Here is a 19,636-nt window from a genome sequence, read left to right on the forward strand (position 1 = left end):
TTTATCCCAAATGTTTGTAGCTGGATGTGTCCTGTAAACATGTTAACCCTTTTATAATCGCAGTCTTTTGTTGTTTGTTTGTTTGTTTGTTTGTTTTCAGTACCATGGTTTGCACTGAGACTAAATGGCAGCCATTGTTGTGCTGCTGCAGACTGATCAGGGATCAGTGGTTTCGTGTTGTCCTGTCTGATCATGTCTTTGTGCAGAGGGGGGTTCATGTAGCTCTGTTAACTTCCTTCACACAGGAGGGGAGTCCCGACTCCGGCTCCGAGGGTTGGATCCGACCGCAGTCTGGTCTCGGCCTCGGCCAGGTTTACCGTTCTGTGGCCGGGACCGAAGGCTTGAGGCGGCCGGGAGGCTTTGTGGATCATCGGCCTTCCAAGAACTCTCCGTGGGCACCGAGTGGCAAAGCCTCAAGCCACAAGATCCACAGGGCATAAAGGCTCTTAGTGTCAGGGCTGCAGGAAGCAGCTGGCAGGTAGAGATGAGGACGGAGCGGCTTCACCGTGCTGATGGACGTGGAGGAGGTGGAAGGTGGCGTTATTATAAGACCTGCTCTCGAGGCGCTGTGGTGGCGGCATTGGGGACTGACTCTTGACTTGTGTAACCGCTGAGAGATTCATTCAGTCTGAAAACTCTTCCAGGATATCTGGAGCTCCTTAAAAACCCCGAGAGAGACGTTTCAATAAAAGGGAATCATTCATCATCATTTACCGTGTGTCTGCTTTGTGCTCCTTTTCTGGCATCCTTTGTCATATTGTGATTATATTATTGTTTCCAAACTTTCAGCTGTGCAACAGGCCAGCTAAATCCATCCAGTCTGTAGCTTGCAAGCTAACCGCTAACCTTTGCAAATGAAGAATATGCTAGCGCTAGCCAGTCGCAGTATCTTTCTGAGCTTCTTTCTACTATATTTTTTTTCTCATTTTATTCAATAAAGAGTTAGCGAAGAGGGAAAAACTCTCCAAGCTAACTAGCTAGCTCATTGTAAGTTATTCACTTATTAGCTCAGTCGCTAACGGGACAATTCCAGGACAACGAGTTTTATTAAAAGCTGTATCAGTATGACGTCCTGACAGAGGAGCTTCAGTTGAAATCACAAAGTATTTAGAAGAAATGCTTCAAAGACACAAACTACAACCAAATACAGACAAACGCTGCAAGTAGCACCGACGACGACACACGAAGCAAACAACGGGGTTTGTTGTGAGTTCTGTCTCTGGTACCTGTGGCACCAGACTCCCATCAGAAACTGATGAAATCTACTCTGTTCTTTTCTGTGCCACTCTGTGTGTGAGAGCCATTAGCTGGCCTGTTCTTCACCAAGTCTACAGGATTTCAAACATTTCTGTCAGGCAGAAAGCACAGCCAGTTATATTTAACGGCCTCTGACTTCTTGGCGATATAGCGTTCACAATGAGCTCCGCTGGGAAGAACTTTAACTTTCTGTGGAGTCAAAAAACCCTGAGAATGTTTAAATGTATTTCTAAACAGTCCTTTAATTCGCACAGTAAAAAGTACTGCAGTATGTACTGAGCGTCTTTGTATGGAATTGATTTCTGAAGCTATAACCTGCTTCCTGTCAGAAGTGCCCTTTAAAGAGCTGCTCACAAATAATGGAAAATGTTGCTGCTAAGCGAGCACTAATAGTTGGATCCGGCTCATAAACATGCGGCTGTATATTAGAATTTAATTAACCATCAGAATCACCAGTTTGAGTCCCATTTTTCTGCTGTTTGGTTTGGAGTGAGTTCCACATACCGCCGGGTGAAGTCAGCTCAGACTTTGACTTTTTCATGTATTTGTAATGATTTTACATGTTTATGACTGTGACTCATCGAAAAGAATGTTTTCCATCACTGAGTGAGGTCTTTTCTGCAGCCACCCACTGCTCCCACTCCTTCACACACACCCAGTTAACTCCCATCAAACCCAGCAGCACCTCCACCTCCTCTACTGTACCACCGGCCTGCTCCCAGCATGCAGCCTGATAACGAGCCAGACAGCATATTATAATGAGCTTCCACTCTCTCACTGAAACCTGCACAAGGTTACTCAGTTACACAAATACAAGAGTTTGTGCACAAGTTTACAGCCATTAGCCATTCTAATAATCGATTAATCACTTGATCTGTAAACCATCAGAATATCAGACTTGTGATGTCTTCAGACGTCTCGTTTTGTCCGAGCAGCATTTCACAACTCAGAGATTTTGCAGGTATTTGGTCTTTGAAAACTTTGACCTGATGATGGCGCTATAACCAACGCAGATGGGAACCACTGGACTGACTTATTACTGATTAACTGGGAAAGAATAAATGATTAATAAATCGTGAAAACAGTTCTCAGCTGCAGTCTTTAAAACAGTTTGACTGTTTAAATGACGCATTTAATCGGCTGATTTGACAGAATATTTTAACTGAGACATTTACAGAAACTATGATCAAACAGTTTATAAATTAATTATTAAGCAGTTTATTAATCTGCAGCTCCGCACGTCTCACTACAAACATCTTTAAATAAAGTCAGTAATCAGAATATGAACACGTTTGAATGGAGTGGAAAATAAAACTTCATGTCTTAGAGAACGCTGCCACCATGTGGACAGATGCTGCAACAGCTCCAGACATCAAGGTGGAGACATGAGAGCTCTGCTTCAGTTAAATGATTAGTGATGATTAGTAAATATATGTCATCTGTTAATTAAATGATACCATCCAGTGAGACTGCTCTTCAGAAGAGAAGGTTTTCTGCTTTCAACAAACAGGAAAATAACTTTTCTATTGATCTGTTCTGTTTGTGTTCAGCACTCTGGACATTCTCCACTCAATGATTCAATCACCAGATGTTTACTTGTAATCATCAATCTCTGATGGGGGTCTCAGGAGACCGCATGCTCAGACACGAGGCTGCTTGATTAAACTTAAATTACCACCAAATGAACCTGTTCAACATTAGTGATTGTGGTTTTAACTTGTGTCAGAAACTAAATACAGACTCATTCACACAAAGTAAAAACTCTGAACTGACAATACAGACCTTCACTGAGCCCGTTTTAGACTTTCTCCTGATCCGTTAACAGGTGATCACTGTGTGTGTGTGTGTGTGTGTGTGCGTGTGTGTGTGTGTGTGTAAATAAATCACAATAAATGAGACAGCTCTGTTCCGACTATTGTTTTTATTTTTTCCCGCACAAAGTGAAAAAGACGTTTAGTAGAAGGTGTTTGGTCTCTTGGTGGTGAAGCGGGGTTTGTGCTGGCGACGCAGGACCCTGTGAGGCAGAGGGAACTTGATCTTGGAGTCCTGCAGGAGTCAGAGAGAAGATCAGCGTCAGGCGGTTTACATGTAAACTGATTTTAAATCTGCAGTCATTAAATCGCCTGTCGCCAGTTTCAGAACCGCCAGGTTTGAAGATGGAAGCTAGAAATCTGGAAGAGGAATCTGGCTTTTTGTCTGGCGGGTTTTTAAACTGGAGCTGACAAATGTGGAGGCAGTCCAGAGAGAGACCCGCTGACAGCAACCGGTTCAGAACACACGAAACAGTCTGGAGACTCACGTGGAACTGCTTGATGGCAGGTCTGCGACACTTGTTGGCAGCGATGACCTGAACCTTCATGATCTGGATGGAGTGGGCGCGAGCACGATGGCGAGCTCCCATATCACGATCTGACAGACACAAAGACACCAGACATTAACAACTGAACTCCGTCATCTATACATCAACTTTAATACCAACTATGTGTTTTGTCTGAGCAGAGATCCGAAACAAAAACTTCATTTATTCATCATGTTCAGACAAAAGCAGAAAATCACATTTAAACAGATGGAAGCAGCTGATTTTCTGACACGTTGGCTTCAAAAACATGAACCGATTATCAAAGCAGTTGCCAGTTAATTCTCGATTATCTAACTTTCACTCTGAATGCTGCTGTGATCGGACCTCGTTAATTAAACCACAGCAAACATTAGTACCTGATCAGTAACTATCAGTTTCCCCCTCAGTCCTTTCCTGTAGTGGGCGGAGCTCACCTGACTCACCTGAGCTCAGAGTGGAAAAGCTGGCATCTGTTTCAACTTGTTCTGCTTCTTCTCTCTAAAACCCCAAAAGGTCCGTCTTTCCTCACTACGTGTCTCTGCCTGGTACTGACTGGACGCCCCGTCTCTCTACCTGCAGTGACCTGGTGTTGGATGCCGTCTGTGTGTACTTGTATTGTGTATTTATACTCACAGCACTGAGTGACGGCTCCAGAGGTGGTCAGGTCTCTGTACTCTCTGTACATGTTGTGGGTGCCGCTACGAGAGTCGTAACGCAGCCAGATACCAAAGTTCTTCACCTTCAGGGGGGTCTTCTCGTGGACCTGAACGAGTGCAACCACAGGTCAGTTAATTCAGACACCAGACACTCAAATTCTAATAAAAAGCTTGAAAGGAAAGTCTACCACATGGTGAACATCAGGTCTCCGAAAACTAGAAGATAATCACATTTTACACATATTTGAAGTCTTATGAGACTCTGTCCGATGCCCGAGTCTGAGCAACAACGGATCCCAACGCTTTGAACCAATCTGAACAGGTTAAACACTGAAATGATTCTGCACAGTTTCTATGGAGCACGTCAAAATTAAAAAGCAGAGAAATAAATCATTTTGGTGGCAGCGATGTGCCTAAAGAATGACAAATAAATAAGGAGACGACAAATTTAAACCTTAAGATTAATCCTGAACCCTCAGACAAAGTTCAGGGCTGAATGTTTCCACCAAAACAGACAGAAGGGCTGGAAATGTGTCTTCATCTTCACACGGTGGTCAAATCTCTGGTCTCGTCTCAGACAGTATCAGCCATCACTGATCCACACTGTAGTTCATTTCCATTCTTACATTATCTAAAAAGGGTTAGGGGTTATCTGTCGACCCTTGAATTCACTTTCAAAGCCACAGCAGCGTCAGAGAAAGGCGACAAGGATCAGTTTTCTGTTTGCACACCAGACAAAATTCATACCACTGAATGATATGACGTTTGGGTTTGGGTGCACGAGTAGTGATGTGAATGTTGTTGTGCTAGAATATGAACAGGAGGGACATTTAAATCCTACGTAGGTTTAGTTGAGACTTCTTTTAAAAGGGGGACACGTTATTATTTGTCCTTACGTTATATAAAAGTGAGCCAATGAGGAAGAAGAGAGCACTGATATTTGATTGTACTCTCTCAACAGATACACAAGGAAGGCCGCAGAGACAAACTCAGGACGAGCAGACGATTTAAATACTCGACGTCGCAGGTCGTTAAACATTTTGGTGAGACCTGAAAAACTAAGTGAAAAATCTGCACTTTAAATTCAATCTGTCAGATGTTCCCGGCTGGATGACGATGAGCATCAGAGGCAGTCCACAGCGGTGAAACCGTTAGATCTAGACCTGAAGTCTGCCTGGTTCAGGGACCTACCAGGCCACAGTAGACGGTCTCTCCGGAGGCCTTCTTCATCTTCCTCAGCTGGGAGACGAAGTACCAGAAGCGGGACTTGGCCACAACATGGTTGGGGGCGAAGATCCTCATCCGGTAGAGAGGAGGGGCAGGGTTCTTGGCAGAGGGCAGCAGACGCCCTACGACTTTGTACTCCCTAAGCTGTAACCAGAGAGAAGTGTGAGCCACGAAGATACAGGTGCATCACATGAAGTCAACATGAGGCGTTTACAGGACGATCTGTCGACCCTTGAATTCACTTTCAGAGGCACAGCAGCGTCAGAGAAAGGCGACAAGGATCAGTTTTCTGTTTGCACACCAGACAAAATTCATACCACTGAATGATATGACGTTTGGGTTTGGGTGCACGAGTAGTGATGTGAATGTTGTTGTGCTAGAATATGAACAGGAGGGACATTTAAATCATAAATGTGGATTTAGTGGAAACTTAGTACACTTCAAACGTGAAGGAATAGACTTTTGTTTTGTTCTCCACTTTTCTCCGGACACGTTTTCACTGTGAACTTTGTGCTTTAGGAGTTCAAGTCTTGTTCATTTTCGCGCATAAATCACATAAAGATTAGAGCGAACTGTTGTGACCATGTTGAGCTACGTGTCCGCATTAAAACCCACGTTGAGAGCACACTGCACCGGGAAACACTTCAGCAGCTAACGTTAGCTTCCATGGAGCTAGCGTTAGCTAAATGACGGTGGGTTAAACGATTAATACGAGTTATTAATAATCAAGCTGGGATTGGTAACTGTAACTGGTCTTCTACTGTTAATGAATATTTCTAATCTCAAACATGGCTCTCTGTAACACACATCGTCCTATTTCAAGCCAGCGTCGTCCACATGGTGCAGCGGACGCCATGTTGTAAGTTAGCCGCTGAAGCATCTGGACGAAAAAGACTCAAATTAACACTTAAATCTGGACTTTTTTGGAATATTAATGCACAAATCAGACAAACGTGACGTTATACGGCGACATCGCTTCATACAGTCCGTGTGTTGTCAGCAGATATCGGTAAATAAAGAGTTTTACGTACTGTGCCGGACGCCTTCATGGTGTCTCTCGCTCACTGCCACAGTAAAAGAGGAAGCAGCAGGGCGGAGACTCCTCACGTCAAATGGACGGAGGACCGGGAGGAGGCGGGACTACCGGGACTACCGGGGCCACAACACGGCTTCACCGGTCCTGAAGATGGGTTCATATTCACAGCTAAAACACTCACTAATGCTAATAATTTGTTATAGAGACAAGAACAGATATGAGCCTTTACAAATACACAAAACCCCCAAACTGTACAAAACACAAACACACGTATTTAGAGTAATATTAATTACTGAGGAATAGTAATAATACACTTTTCAAAAAGTGCTTTACATGGTCGAACCGGGACATTTCAGGAGCCACTGAGGCGGAAGTATTTCCCAAAATGTGGGACCAATCCTTTAAAACTCTTTTAAGACTTATTTCTACAAATATGCCTTCAATTAGCTTCATGGTCTGGATGATATGGAGCCCCTAAAATGGATTTGGGGTTTTTTAAATAATACATAGAAGAGAAAAGTCAGCTTTTGTCCTGTTTGAGCATAAAATAAAGGTTTTATAAACGTGAAAAAGTTTCAAACAGAGCTTACTTATATGTCTAGTAGCCGTTTCAACAGAAACAGGCTGAGAAATATCCTGGTGGGGGGGGGGGGGGGGGGGTAATGTGTGTGTGTGTGTGTGTGTGTGTGTGTGTGTGTGTGTTAACTTTCTTACGAATCAGAAGCCAACTTCAGCCTCTTGAATTAAGCTAACATTAGCTAACAACCAGCAAACATCTGTCGGCGTGAATACAGTCTTTACCGTATATACCACCAATAACACGCACAACTGTTGCTGCAATATAAAAAAAAAATTGTATTATATTAATTAATAATTAATATTCTTTCACGCCGACGTTGTGGGTGAACCTCTTCCTGTGTCTGTGACCCGGATGCTAACTGAGCGGACACGCCGCACCGCTGCTCCCGTCGTGTGGGTCCGACCGACGTGCCACTGATTTGTGGAGACCTCGCTGCGGCTCCGCGATGAGTTGACGGGAGGGAAGAAAAAAACAGTTGATGAGTTAAGTTTTCATTAAGGTGAGCTCTCCAGGACGTGCCGTTTGTTTTTACTGGCTTAGCTTTGATAAGAAACAGCTAACGTTAGCAGAGTTTGTCATCGTGAGATTTTCACAGCGATGATGTGATTGAGGGAGGCGAGCGAGACATCCGCGGGGAGCGTTACCGAGCCGCGATAAACAAGAATATAAACACAATAAAACTGCTCGCACTGCCTCCCAAACTGCCGGTGTCCATGTTAATGAACGCCCCCCGGGTGGTGACTGGGGTTTTATTAATTGTTAAACGGCCAGGGTTGCCACAGCAGTCGAGCTCAGAAGCTAGTCGGCTAACGCTAGCTTGAGTTAGCAGCAGTCAGCTATTTTGTGTTTGAGTGAAGTTGTTAGCTTGTAGCACCGCGGTGTCAACTTTTTGAGGAGTGGCCCGGCTAGCAGGTCGCATCTTCATCCTCCACACAGGTCATCCATGTCGCCGTTTAACGACTAAAATGTCCAGTGGAGGGTTTTTATTTGTGGAGCTAACATTAGAAATAGGACACGGTGGCTAAAAGTGTTGACGCTGCGTTGCATCATGTAGGCAGTGATGGTGGCTGAGCTGTCAGGCTGGTGTTCCTCCTCTGCATCCTCCATGAATACAGTATAAAGTAAACAGCAGCTGTCAGTGTTGATTCGTTGTGTTTGAGGTATTTCTGGCATCCGTCAACACAAACCGGTGCTGACACATCGGTCCTGTCTGTCAGTCAGCTCACCTGGATGCCACATTGTCATGCAGAGCTAATCCGGCAGGTTACAGAAGGCCACCGGCCCGCCTGTCCTCTCACTGTCCTCTCACTGTCCCCTCACTGTCCCTTCACTGCCTTATCTCCGTCTTCACTAATTACATCAGCGGTGTAACGTTAGTTTGAATTGGCGCTAGGTTGTGCCTCTCATGTATTATCATTACATTTGTTTTTCTGAAAGATAAACACCTGGAAATCTTTGAAACTGAACTTATCGCTGGTCCACAGGTATCTCCAGGATCCTCCAAAGACTTGGTGTCATCTGGATTAATCAATGATCTGTTAACTGGGTGATTAAAGATGAGCTTTAACCCGTTTCTCAGGCTCTGACTCTCTTTTGTAACAGAAATGTTGGGAGGTAGTTACCTGGGGGGGGAATGGAGTTGCAACTTGAGAAACAGGTTTAAAATGTGTTTTGTCATGCAGTGGATGAAATATTTTTCACCCCTCTGAGCAGCACCAGGAGGGTGTTTCAAACACCGCTGAGTCTTTATCTTTTAGAGGAACAGATGCGTAACACTGTGACTTAAACTGGGGCTATAATTACATCACATTTGAGGTGGTGGAGAAGTTGTTGGTGATAAAACCGGAAACATACTTGATGAACAAATGCTGACGTTCATGAAGCTGTGACTGAAAGTGAAGAGCTGGACACATCAGATCTGTGTGGAGCGATGAGGAGGCTGTGACCTTCCTCACAACACCATGTTCTCCACCTGGTTCTCCATCGTCAGAGCTTCGACTGGAGCTCTTTAATGACGTCATCTCGTTGTGACTAACTTGACTAATGATTGTTTATTCTTCAGGAATCATATTTGGCTCGTATGTTCTAACATTCAGTATCATCTCGGTATGATATTTATCTTCATGCCTACATTTGTGTTGTCAGCAGTAGTAAAGACGAATGGTGTCAGTAAATCTCACCGCAGGTTTCCTCCTTCTTTTTACCAGATGAGAGAGATCTGCCCGACAGCAGCAGAGAGGAGTGAACCTGCCTTGGAGGAAAGCTAACCCACGAATGGCCTGCCAGTCTGTCGCTGCAGTCATGGACGAGCAGGCCCTGCTGGGGCTCAACCCGAACGCTGATGCCCGCTACAGGCAGAGGGTGAGACCCTGCAGAGTTTACACTGCGGTCCAGTCAGGGAGGGTTCAGTTTGACTTGTCATGGTGGGCACATCACAGGTGTTGCTGTTAATAACATTAAAGGGCCCACACAGGTGTTTTCAGTGATTCTGTCTGAATAGACTGTTTGTTGGGTTGAAGAGGTGTGTAGCTGTCTGTCTGTCTGTCTGTCTGTCTTCAGGCCATGGCATACTTTGAGCAGCTGAAGGAGTCCCAGGATGCCTGGGAGGTGTGTGCAGAGGCCCTCGCTAAAGGGATTTACAAGTGAGTTTCAGATCCACGACGCAGGTTTTATATATTTCATATCTGCTTTGATACAGAATGATTTGATCCTCTTCAGATATTTAATGTTATTTTATCTGTTTGTTGTTTCAGTGATGACCATGTGAAGTTCTTCTGCTTCCAAGTTTTGGAGCATCAGATTAAGTTCAGGTGAGGAGGAGGAGGAGGAGGAGGAGGAGGAGGGTCTGTTTCGTGACCGTCTCTGTAGAGACGTGGATTAGTTGCATCTGAACGGATTATCTCAACCTGTTTACTGTTTGTTTGTGTTGCAGACACGCTGGTCTGAGTGCAGTTCAGCAGCAGCTCATCAGGGAGACTCTGATGAAGTGGCTCCAGTGTCAGGTACTGCACCACATGATGTGGTGGAAAGTACAAGTACACGTTCTAAACTGCACCTGAGTATTTCCATCTTGTGATATTTTATTCTTCTGCTCCTCTAAATTTTTACAAACATGTGATCAGCTTATTATAAAGTCATAAAGTATATAGAGTAGTTAGAATAAGCTCATGTACAAAGCCAATGTGCATTAAAGATACTGAGAACAAGAATAGAGTATATCAGTATTTATGTGAAGGGTTTGAAGTGTAAAGTCAAGCTGAATACTTCTATACTTGATAAACGTAACAGAATGACTGACAGCGGTTTATAGTTTCCTCTGCCTGTTGCTGGGACTGAGAACCTCCTGCAGACTGCTCATGGGTTTTTCGTCCCTCCTCCTTGACTGCAGCTGATGAACGCCCAGCCTGAGAAGCCCTTCATCAGGAACAAGGCGGCTCAGGTGTTCGCCCTCACCTTCATCATGGAGTATCTGACCATGTGGCCCAAGTTCTTCTTCGACATCCTGTCCCTGGTGGGTCTGAACCCTCACGGCGTCGACATCTACCTGAGGACGCTCATGGCCATCGACGCCGAGGTGGTGGACAGAGACATCCTCCACACAACGGAGGTAAGAGGCACTCCTCGTCCTCACAGGCTTCACGTGGATCCTGGAGTTTATCGTTTGAAGCCAGAAAAGGCTGAATATGAGTTCAATTCAGAGTTGGTTGTACAGAAGGTCTCTTTGGACCCGGCGGGTGGAAATCAGCTGTTCAATGAGAAAAAGTCATCAACTAAAATAAATAAGCTTTCTCTTTTCATTTTTCTGGTTGCACTAAACCTTCTTAGTTTTTCTACGTAACACTTTAAGATGTGTTCTTAAGTTAAACACATTTAATGAGAATTAAAGGAAGCATCATGAATTTTATCCTTCAGTAAAACAAAGTAAATAAGTCGCTGCTGTGGGAAGTAGGATTTGTTTCTGCATCAAACTATTTGATGTGTAAATATTCAAGTAAATCCCTATTTAAGATGAACTTGCACAAAAACGCACATAAGAAAATGGAAATACTTTAATTTTCCGGTTTAATGAAAGGAAAAACAGCCGCAGTCCTGTTGCTTTGTACTAATGTGACTCCAGTAAAAGTAAAGTGGTCGCTTGAGTAGAAGTACAGAAGTAACTACATGAGCAGTGAGTAACTGCTGGAACAGTTAATTGATGAACAGAAAATGAATCACCAACTCTTCTGATCATTGATTAATCATTTAAGTAATTTATTACCAGAATAGTCCAGTATAAAGAGTAAAAAGTATACTGCCTTTAAACTTCTCCAACAAGTAGAATTTACCCCAAAAGCAGCTTAATGTAACTCAGTGAGTCAGAAGTCTTTTATTAAGTTTAAATAGAAAGTCATTTACTAGTTATGTTGTTGTGAAGAGTTAAAAAGTCTCAAACTTGAATGACTTTAAAGATGAACACAGATCCATTTCAACAAATATGTATTGATTATTGGACACTTTCATTTCCACATGTGTTGAATTGTTTAGACATATTCAGCATGTTTAGCTGACTCAAACCGTAAAAAATGTGATGAGATTGTTAAGTTGAGATTTAATCAGCATCAGAGACGGAGAAGCTGAAGAAGAAGAGGCCTGATGTGACGACCAACAGCTAACGAAGATGTTTGTGCAGTGACAGCTGGTTCAGAAGGAATAGTGAACATGTGATGGAAACTCTGTGAGCCTGAATCAGTGATTTCAAAGACGTTAACGTCAGAATTCTTGTAGAAGCTGTATGTTGAGCTGACAGACTCTGGTTAACCGTATGGACTCTTTCCTTCAGGAGACGCGGAGAAACACCTTAATCAAAGACAGCATGAGGGAGCAGTGCATCCCCAACCTGGTGGAGTCCTGGTTCCAGATCCTGCAGACCTACCAGCACTCCCACCCAGAGCTCACCTGTCAGTGTCTGGAGGTGGTGGGAGCCTTCGTGTCCTGGATCGAGCTCAACCTCATCGCCAACGACCGGTCAGTTTCTTGTGTCTTTATACAGTGTGGCTGGTGAACCTGAGCGCTGACGCCTCGCAGTCTTTCAGGGTGTGAAGAGCTTTGATTAAAAGCGGTCTGACTGCAGGAAGTCACCAGAGCTCTCTGTGGTTCTCTCCTGTCTCCAGGTTTGTGAACCTGCTGCTGAGTCAGATGTCGGTGGAGGAGCTCAGAGAGGAGGCCTGCGACTGCCTGTTTGAAATAGTCAACAAAGGAATGGACCCTGTAGATAAAACCAAGCTGGTGGAGTCTCTGTGCCAGGTCCTGCAGTCTGCCGGGTTCTTCAACGTGGAACAGGTTCGATTCCGCCTCCAGAGCTCTGCTTTAAATATCGGTGGTGACTTGAACACATTTTCTGCACACTTTAAGTTCATAGCTGTTGTCATGATGTTTGATATTAACAGAACTGTTCCTCTAGTGTTAGAATAAGAGAGAATATGACCCAATGAAACACTTTAACCCAACAAAAGAACAATAGCTGCAGGTTTGACTAATTAGATGAAAATGGGGCTGAAAATATCACGTTGTTGTTTTGGAGGAGGACATCATGTCTTTCTGTTTTCTTGTCTTCACATAAAATCCATTTCAGACATGTTGAGAATGTCTTAGTCTTTGTGCACAGAAAGTAGAACAGCGGGCGGTTGTTGGTTTTGTCGGCGGCCGCTGTAGGTCAGTGCAGATATGAGAGATAAGAGGTCCTGGTTTACTTTAGGACCACGTGTTTATATTCACACCCAGAGGCCACAAGGTCACATCCTGCCTCTCCTCACTTCCTGGATGGCAGAATGTTTTATGTCCCTCTTCCCGTCCCGGCAGGAGGAGGACGTGGACTTCCTGGCTAAGTTCTCGCGGCTGGTGAACGGGATGGGTCAGAGTCTGGTGCTGAGCTGGACCAAACTGGCCAAGACCGGCAACGTGAAGGACGCGGCGGAGACGCTGCAGGCCATGGAGACCAAAGTGCCGCTGCTGCTGCAGCTGCTGGTGCACGAGGACGACGACATCTCGGCCAACATCGTCGGCTTCTGCTACGAATACCTGCACGTCCTCAAACAGGTGAGCCGGGAGCTCCGCCTGGACCAGTCCGAGTCCAGGAGGTCAGGAAGAAGGAAAACCAAGGAGGTCCTGGAATGTCATTGGATTTTAGAGGCGTGTGGTTGTGGGGGTGTCAGGAAACAACTAGTGGATTAATTGATGGACAGAAAACAAACTGGAATCTGTTTTAATAATCTTTAATAATTATTCTCAGTTTCTTTCTTTATTTTATGTGACTGTAAACAAAACATCTACAAACCTCGAGGTCCATTGAGTCGCTGATGGATGAATATCAGGTGGCGTTGGGTGTTATTGTGTGTTGGGTGTGCCGTATCACATCCTCCATGATAATATCGTTTTTAATATAATACCAGTTGTTGTAAAGCTGAAACGATTGAATCCTCCAGCTTCTCAAACGTGAGGATTTCCTGCTTCTCTTTGTTCGATGTGACGGGAAACTGAATCTCTTTGGGTTTCGGTTGTTCAGCCAAATAATGAATCCATAGATCAGTAAGCTAATCAGCACATTCATTGGTTGATGAAAATGATGTTTATTTTTGACCTACGTACTTCCTGTTGCAGCTTCCCCAACTGACCGACCAGCAGAAAACCAACGTCGAGGTGAGTCTTTGCTGCTGTCAAACATCTGCTCATCAGTCTGAGGTTAAAAACATTAACGCTGCTGCCGTCTCCCCTCAGGCCATCATGCTGGCCGTCATGAAGAAACTGACGTACGACGACGAGTACAACTTTGAAAACGAGGTGAGCGTCTGTATTCTCTGCTGACGGTTCTCCGTTCCGCTCTGAGAACGTTGGACGGTTCCAGATGTTCTGCTTTTGTTTGTCAGGGTGAAGACGAGGCGATGTTTGTGGAGTACAGGAAGCAGCTGAAGATGCTGCTGGACCGTCTGGCTCAGGTTTCTCCTGAGCTGCTGCTGGAGGCCGTACGCCGGGTCTTCACCAACACCATGCAGTAAGTCATTTATCATGTAGAGGACAGGATGCCAGGGTCCAGTCAGACAGCATGAACTTCTAGGATTCTTTGTTATATATTCGGTTTAATAAAAACTTAATAATATCTGCAGCTGGTGTCGTAAACTGGAGATGAAAATTAAGTGTACCAACAACAATCAAAGTCTTGTTGTTAGCAAACAAACAAGAAAAAGAGTTGCAGCTTCATCTAACGAACATGTGGATATGAAGTTCCATCTGTAGTTTGTAATCAATAAATCAATAAATCAATAACGATCTGAGCTGAAAGGAGACGATTCCGATATTGAGAACGCGGCGGTGTCGTGATGAAGCACTGAGACCTTCCCTTCCTCTGGTGTCTCGTCGGTTTTGCAGGAACTGGCAGACGACTCCGTTCATGGAGGTGGAGGTGGCCATCAGGCTGCTGTACATGCTGGGCGAGGCGCTGCCGGCGTCTCACGGCGCTCACTTCACCGGAGACACGGCGAAGACGAGTGCCCTGCAGGACATGATGAGGACGGTCAGTCACATGACTCTACTAACACTTCTACCTCATTAAAGCGGTGACATTACACGGCTCAGTGTTTTTCTTCTTCGTGAACCCCCAGCTGGTGTCCTGCAGCGTGAGCAGCTACCAGCACAGCTCAGTGTCGCTGGAGTTTTTCGAAACGGTCGTTCGATACGATAAATTCTTCATCGTGGAGCCTCAGCACATCCCAAATGTTTTGGTGAGTGACGTTTTAGCCGTTATGAGAAAATCCACACGTTAAAATCCATTTTATGACCAAACGATGAGGTTAGTAGATCAGATGTGACCTCTGTGTGACCGAACTGACGGCGTTGTGTTCGCTGTCAGATGGCGTTTCTGGACCAAAGAGGACTGAGACACAGCAGCCCAAAGGTCCGCAGCAGAGTGGCCTACCTCTTCTCCAGATTCGTCAAAACTTTGCAGTGAGTCCAGCTTCATTTAGACATGAGTGGAAACCAGCAGGTGGACAAAATACCAGAAACTCCTTCCAACAGTCCTGCAGTTTCCTCCAGTCTGGGTGATAATGTGGTATCTTGATAATGAGATGTTTTGTCCATCATTTGTGCAGAACAGATAAAAGAATACTTTGGGGGCTGTTTGTAGTTCCTGAAGTCTGATTCAATAAGACAGTTTAAACTAATGTGATAGAAATATTGTGATATCGTGTGTAGTGACAGAATGAATGTGTTTTAATGACTCTACTTTGTGTTAACAGTAAACACATGAATGCCTTTATTGAGGACATCCTGACCAGGATCCAGGACCTGCTGGAACTCGCTCCTCCTGTAAGTATCAATGTTCATCATTCACAAAGCTGTGTCTGTGTCTGTGTCTCTGTTTGTGTCTCTGTCTCTGTCCGTCCTCCATGGCTGTAATCAGTCTGTTGATGTCTACATCAGCCCTCAACTTGCGTTTTCCTTCCGTCCAGGAAAATGGCTTCCCGGCGCTGCTGACCAGTGACGACCAGCTATTCATGTTTGAGACGGCGGGCGTCCTGATCGTGAACGGGGAGAGTCCCGTGGAGAGGAAGCAGGCGCTGATGAGGAGCCTGCTGCTGCCGCTGATGGACGCTTTCCGCCTGCTGCTCACCAAACTGCCGCAGGAGACGGAGGAGGAGCGACAGGCCGTCCTCGCCGACTGTCTGAGCCACGCTGTGGGATTCGTCAGGTCAGGACTCTGATCCAAACTGTCCAACGTTCATGTCTTACCTGATCAGAGATGTTAGTTTATAGTGGTGGATAGGAAGACTTCTGCTGTGAAACCACATGTCCAAAAACACGTGGGACAGAACACCTCGCCTGTTGCAGGTCTTCAGTGTGTCCCCTTGTGCCTGTTTATTTCCATTCAAGCACTACAGTATCTAAAGGGTGCCTGCTCAGCTCAACTCATCGTCCTCGTCTTCTCTGTTTGCAGTCGGACCAGCAAGGCGTTCAGCAACAAGCAGACGGTGAAGACGTGCGGCTGTACGGAGGTCTACAGAGACTGTCTGCAGACCTTCCTGCCTGCGCTGAGCTGTCCCGTCCAGCGGGGGGTGCTGCGCAGCTCGGTCCGCTCCTTCCTGCACCGAATGATCATCTGCCTGGAGGAGGAGGTGCTGCCCTTCATCCCCTCCGCCTCCGAACACATGCTGAAGGACTGCGAGGCCAAAGATCTGCAGGAGTTCATCCCGCTCATCAGCCAGATCACCGCCAAGTTCAAGGTACTGAGACAGGAGTGTGATGAGGAACCGACTGTTAATGAGGACCACAGGATGATTAACGAGCTCCTTCTCCCGTTGCCATGGCAGCGGCAGGTGTCTCCCTTCCTGCAGCAGGTCTTCATGCCGCTGGTGCTCGCCATCTTCGAGGTGTTGGCCCGGCCGGCGGAGGACAACGACCAGGCGGCCGCTCTGGAGAAACAGATGCTGAGGAGGAGCTACTTCACCTTCATCCAGACCGTCGCAGGAAGTGGAATGAACGAGGTGATGGCCAATCAGGGTGAGTTAGAAACGGATGCCGTGGGTGTGTGTTTGTGGTTTGTTCATGTGGAGCCGGCAGGAGGTTGCCTCTGTTACCTGTGGACAGAGCCAGGCTAGCTGTTTCCCCCTGTTTCCAGTCTTTATGCTAAGCTAAGCTAACCAGCTGCTGGCCGCACAGACATGAGAGAGAAGAAGAGGATTTCCACACATCGTTCCTCTAATAGAAAACCATCCATACGATTATTTATTAATCGACTGTAACTTCTAATTATGCAGAATTTTAAATGGAGTCTTGTCTCCTCCACCTGCTTCTCAAAGACCTGATGAAACTGTTGAAACAGTTTTTCCTCTTTTGATAAGACATTCCAGCTTTGATTGATCAGTAAAATATGAAGCGTTGCTTCCATCTTGTGAATGTTGTGTTCTTGTCTTCAGGAGCAGAGAACATCGAGCGGGTTGTCTTCACCATCATCCAGGGAGCCGTGGACTTCCCCGACCCCATCGCTCAGAAAACCTGCTTCATCATCCTCTCCAAGCTGGTGGAGCTGTGGGGTGAGAAACCAAACTGTGGTGTAGATGCTTTCTTTTCTGCTTCAGTGTTTCTCTGTTTTTATGTTTTGTCGTCTTCTGATCAAACCTGCAGGAGGTAAAGACGGCATGGTGGGTTTCCCCGACTTCATCTACAAACACATCGTTCCTGCATGTTTCCTGGCTCCTCTCAAACCGACCTTTGACCTCTCAGACGCACAGACAGTCCTGGTACGTTTCTCTACCAGAGTCCAGCCTGCAAACACAAGATTCTGACAATGTATTAACTAATGAATTAATGAAATGATTAAAATGAATGATTTTCCAGACGCTGTCAGAGTGTGCGCTCACGCTGAAAATGATTCATCTCAAAAGGGTAACGACCGTTTTACTTGATGAAAGTAACTTGAAATATTCCTTATATTACATGTAGGAGGAACTGAATTGTTAACAGTTGAATGATCTTTTGTTTCAGGGGCCGGAGTTCATCCAGTTCTTGCAGCAGGAGTATTTGCCCTCGCTTCAGGTGTCACCTGAAATCTCACAGGTGAGACGGTCCTAAAGCATTTCCTTTAACTGTAAACACGAGACAACAACAAGGTCCACACCTCCACCTCCAAGCCTCACTACCTCGATAACAGACGTACAGTAAAGTAGTACAGGTGGACTGTTGGTCAGGTAAACCAACTACCTGACGTCGTGCCGACTTCTGACGTTTTACTTCAGGCGTGTTGCTTACAGTTTCTTATGTCGTGAACTTGATCTTACAGGAACTTTGTCAAGTGATTCAGCAGCCAGACGTCAAAGTCCTGAAAAACTACATTAAGGTACGAGTGTATTTATTGTAATCAATGCGACTGGCTGGTCCTCAGCTCATTGATCACCTGGTGAGTCTCTCCCTTCTGTCCCTGCAGGCGTTCTTTCAGCGAGCCAAGCTGTAGGAAGTACAACTGGAAGTTCTCTGGGACTGAAAGGACACTTCACAGGAAGTGGTCGTACACGCCACTTACAACAAAACAATGGAACTTAGCATAGGAGCTGCTTTTGCACTTAAAGTGAACGCGTATCAAAGCCCAGTCTGTGTAAGTCGGGACGTGGACAGAAGGTCGGTGGACGGATAAATCCCTCCAGCCGCCGACGAGACGAGCTGTCCACGGGGAGCTCGACTGATGATGGAGAACTTTGTGGAAAGTCGTGTGGAAAAAGGCTTTTAGCTGTAAAGTGTGGGAGAAGACACTATCTGGAAAACATTTGGTAATTATCCTCGAACCATCTGAACGCCGGTCGGTTTGTGAAACGATAGCTTTATTCTAGTCAAACCTGTAGAAGCCACATTTCAGAACATGCTAGATTTGAGTTTTTTTTGGATGTTGCTGCCGCAGAATGGACAAAAAAAAGGGCTGAATTGTATTATTTTCATTGAAAATGTGGCGTTGATTTATTTTCTTATGTGTTGAGGAGGTAGATTTTAAGTTTGAAGTGAAACGTTAAGTGCTGACAGCCCGGCTCGACCTGCAAACACCCACACACTTTAGATTTTCCTGAATTCTCGATTGAAAAGCAAATATTATCGGTATTATCTCAGCCAGTCTTCTCATTCGTTACCTGATGGGATGTAGATACTCATCTTTCAGTTACGGCAGCCCCTCATGATAAAATTGATAATAATGGTCCATGGAATATTTTTCTTTCCTGGAAATAAGACTGAATATTTGGGGCTGTTTTTATTTCAGATGGAAATGAACATAAAATGGAGGAACAAAGTGTAAATAAGAGAATAAGATGTTAAAAAATGTAAATAAAGTTCCTAGGTTTAGTTTTTTTAAAATCTTCATTCCCATCTGGAAACTAAGTATGGAAGCCCAAATCTGCCAGAAAATAAAGAAAAAGGATTAAAAGTTACAAATGATAAAAATACTCATTGTATCTCATACCTGACATACTACTCATAATGTTGACTCATTATGTCAGAAATTTGACCATGTAAATCTATTGTGACATTTTCTGTTAGTATCTAATTATTTTGTCATCATTTTATTTATCGTATTTGTGACTTAATCATAATGTTGACCGTGTAAATTGTTGCTGGATTATGCAGAATTTTGACTTTGTGAATCATAGTTTCATAGTTTCACTTTCAGTTTACTAAGAAGTCACCATTTTCAATTAGTATTTCATAAATGTTATTGATCATGTTTTTATTTATCATACTATTGACTCAAAATTGTTAACTTATTTTGTCATATTTTTGACTTAGTATTTCATCATTTGACCCTTGCAAATCTCATAATTATAATTTAGTACCTATAAATGTTGACTTGGTAGGACTGAAAACCGTATAATTGTAAAGTCAAATGTTTGAATAAGACATATAATTTTGACCTGGGAAATGTCACAATTCTGACTCAAAATGTCATAATTTTGATTTATTTTGAGTATTATTTTTGTCATTCCTAACATTTCATCTATCTTTTTTCTTTTCTTGGCAGTAATGAGCTTCCA

At 44.6% G+C, this 19,636-nt stretch overlaps 2 protein-coding genes and 2 non-coding genes across 4 annotated transcripts; 1 reads left to right on the forward strand and 3 right to left on the reverse strand.

The window, feature by feature from the left end:
* Nucleotides 1-3,159: 3,159 nt before the first annotated feature.
* Nucleotides 3,160-6,556, reverse strand: rpl18a (ribosomal protein L18a). Its single transcript, XM_070928864.1, has 5 exons — nt 6,510-6,556; nt 5,443-5,622; nt 4,229-4,358; nt 3,557-3,666; nt 3,160-3,303 (listed from the first exon to the last, which is right to left on the reverse strand). Exons 1-5 carry the CDS (start codon nt 6,525-6,527, stop codon nt 3,211-3,213), a joined length of 531 nt encoding a protein of 176 aa, XP_070784965.1. The 5' UTR covers nt 6,528-6,556; the 3' UTR covers nt 3,160-3,210.
* Nucleotides 4,902-5,033, reverse strand: LOC139305436 (small nucleolar RNA SNORA68). The gene has a single exon (XR_011599276.1). It is a non-coding gene; the product is annotated as a small nucleolar RNA SNORA68 (small nucleolar RNA).
* Nucleotides 5,699-5,830, reverse strand: LOC139305435 (small nucleolar RNA SNORA68). The gene has a single exon (XR_011599275.1). It is a non-coding gene; the product is annotated as a small nucleolar RNA SNORA68 (small nucleolar RNA).
* A 2,812-nt stretch (nt 6,557-9,368) lies between the features above and the next one.
* On the forward strand, nt 9,369-18,328 carry xpot (exportin, tRNA (nuclear export receptor for tRNAs)). Its single transcript, XM_070929121.1, has 24 exons — nt 9,369-9,455; nt 9,654-9,736; nt 9,848-9,904; nt 10,027-10,096; nt 10,483-10,701; nt 11,914-12,098; nt 12,245-12,413; nt 12,933-13,169; nt 13,731-13,769; nt 13,848-13,910; nt 13,997-14,121; nt 14,496-14,640; nt 14,729-14,848; nt 14,977-15,071; nt 15,365-15,434; nt 15,578-15,816; nt 16,063-16,348; nt 16,436-16,625; nt 17,042-17,158; nt 17,250-17,365; nt 17,463-17,510; nt 17,610-17,681; nt 17,905-17,961; nt 18,049-18,328. The coding sequence occupies exons 1-24, from the start codon at nt 9,369-9,371 to the stop codon at nt 18,073-18,075; spliced, it is 2,916 nt and encodes a 971-aa protein (XP_070785222.1). The 3' UTR covers nt 18,076-18,328.
* Nucleotides 18,329-19,636: the final 1,308 nt, after the last annotated feature.

The sequence above is a fragment of the Enoplosus armatus genome, chromosome 22 (genome assembly GCF_043641665.1).
Source record: "Enoplosus armatus isolate fEnoArm2 chromosome 22, fEnoArm2.hap1, whole genome shotgun sequence".
NCBI classification, from domain to species: domain Eukaryota; kingdom Metazoa; phylum Chordata; class Actinopteri; order Centrarchiformes; family Enoplosidae; genus Enoplosus; species Enoplosus armatus.

What these genes read in the sequence shown, in the direction of transcription:
- xpot (XM_070929121.1), top strand. Translation starts at nt 9,369, where the DNA reads ATGGCCTGCCAGTCTGTCGCTGCAGTCATGGACGAGCAGGCCCTGCTG. An exon ending in TGAAGTGGCTCCAGTGTCAG is followed by an intron (nt 10,097 to 10,482) that starts GTACTGCACCAC and finishes CCTTGACTGCAG; the next exon opens with CTGATGAACGCCCAGCCTGA. An exon ending in TCCTGAAAAACTACATTAAG is followed by an intron (nt 17,962 to 18,048) that starts GTACGAGTGTAT and finishes CTGTCCCTGCAG; the next exon opens with GCGTTCTTTCAGCGAGCCAA.
- rpl18a (XM_070928864.1), bottom strand. An exon ending in TGGAGCCGTCACTCAGTGCT is followed by an intron (nt 3,667 to 4,228) that starts GTGAGTATAAAT and finishes TGTGTCTGTCAG; the next exon opens with ATCGTGATATGGGAGCTCGC. An exon ending in CTGCCATCAAGCAGTTCCAC is followed by an intron (nt 3,304 to 3,556) that starts GTGAGTCTCCAG and finishes TGACTCCTGCAG; the next exon opens with GACTCCAAGATCAAGTTCCC.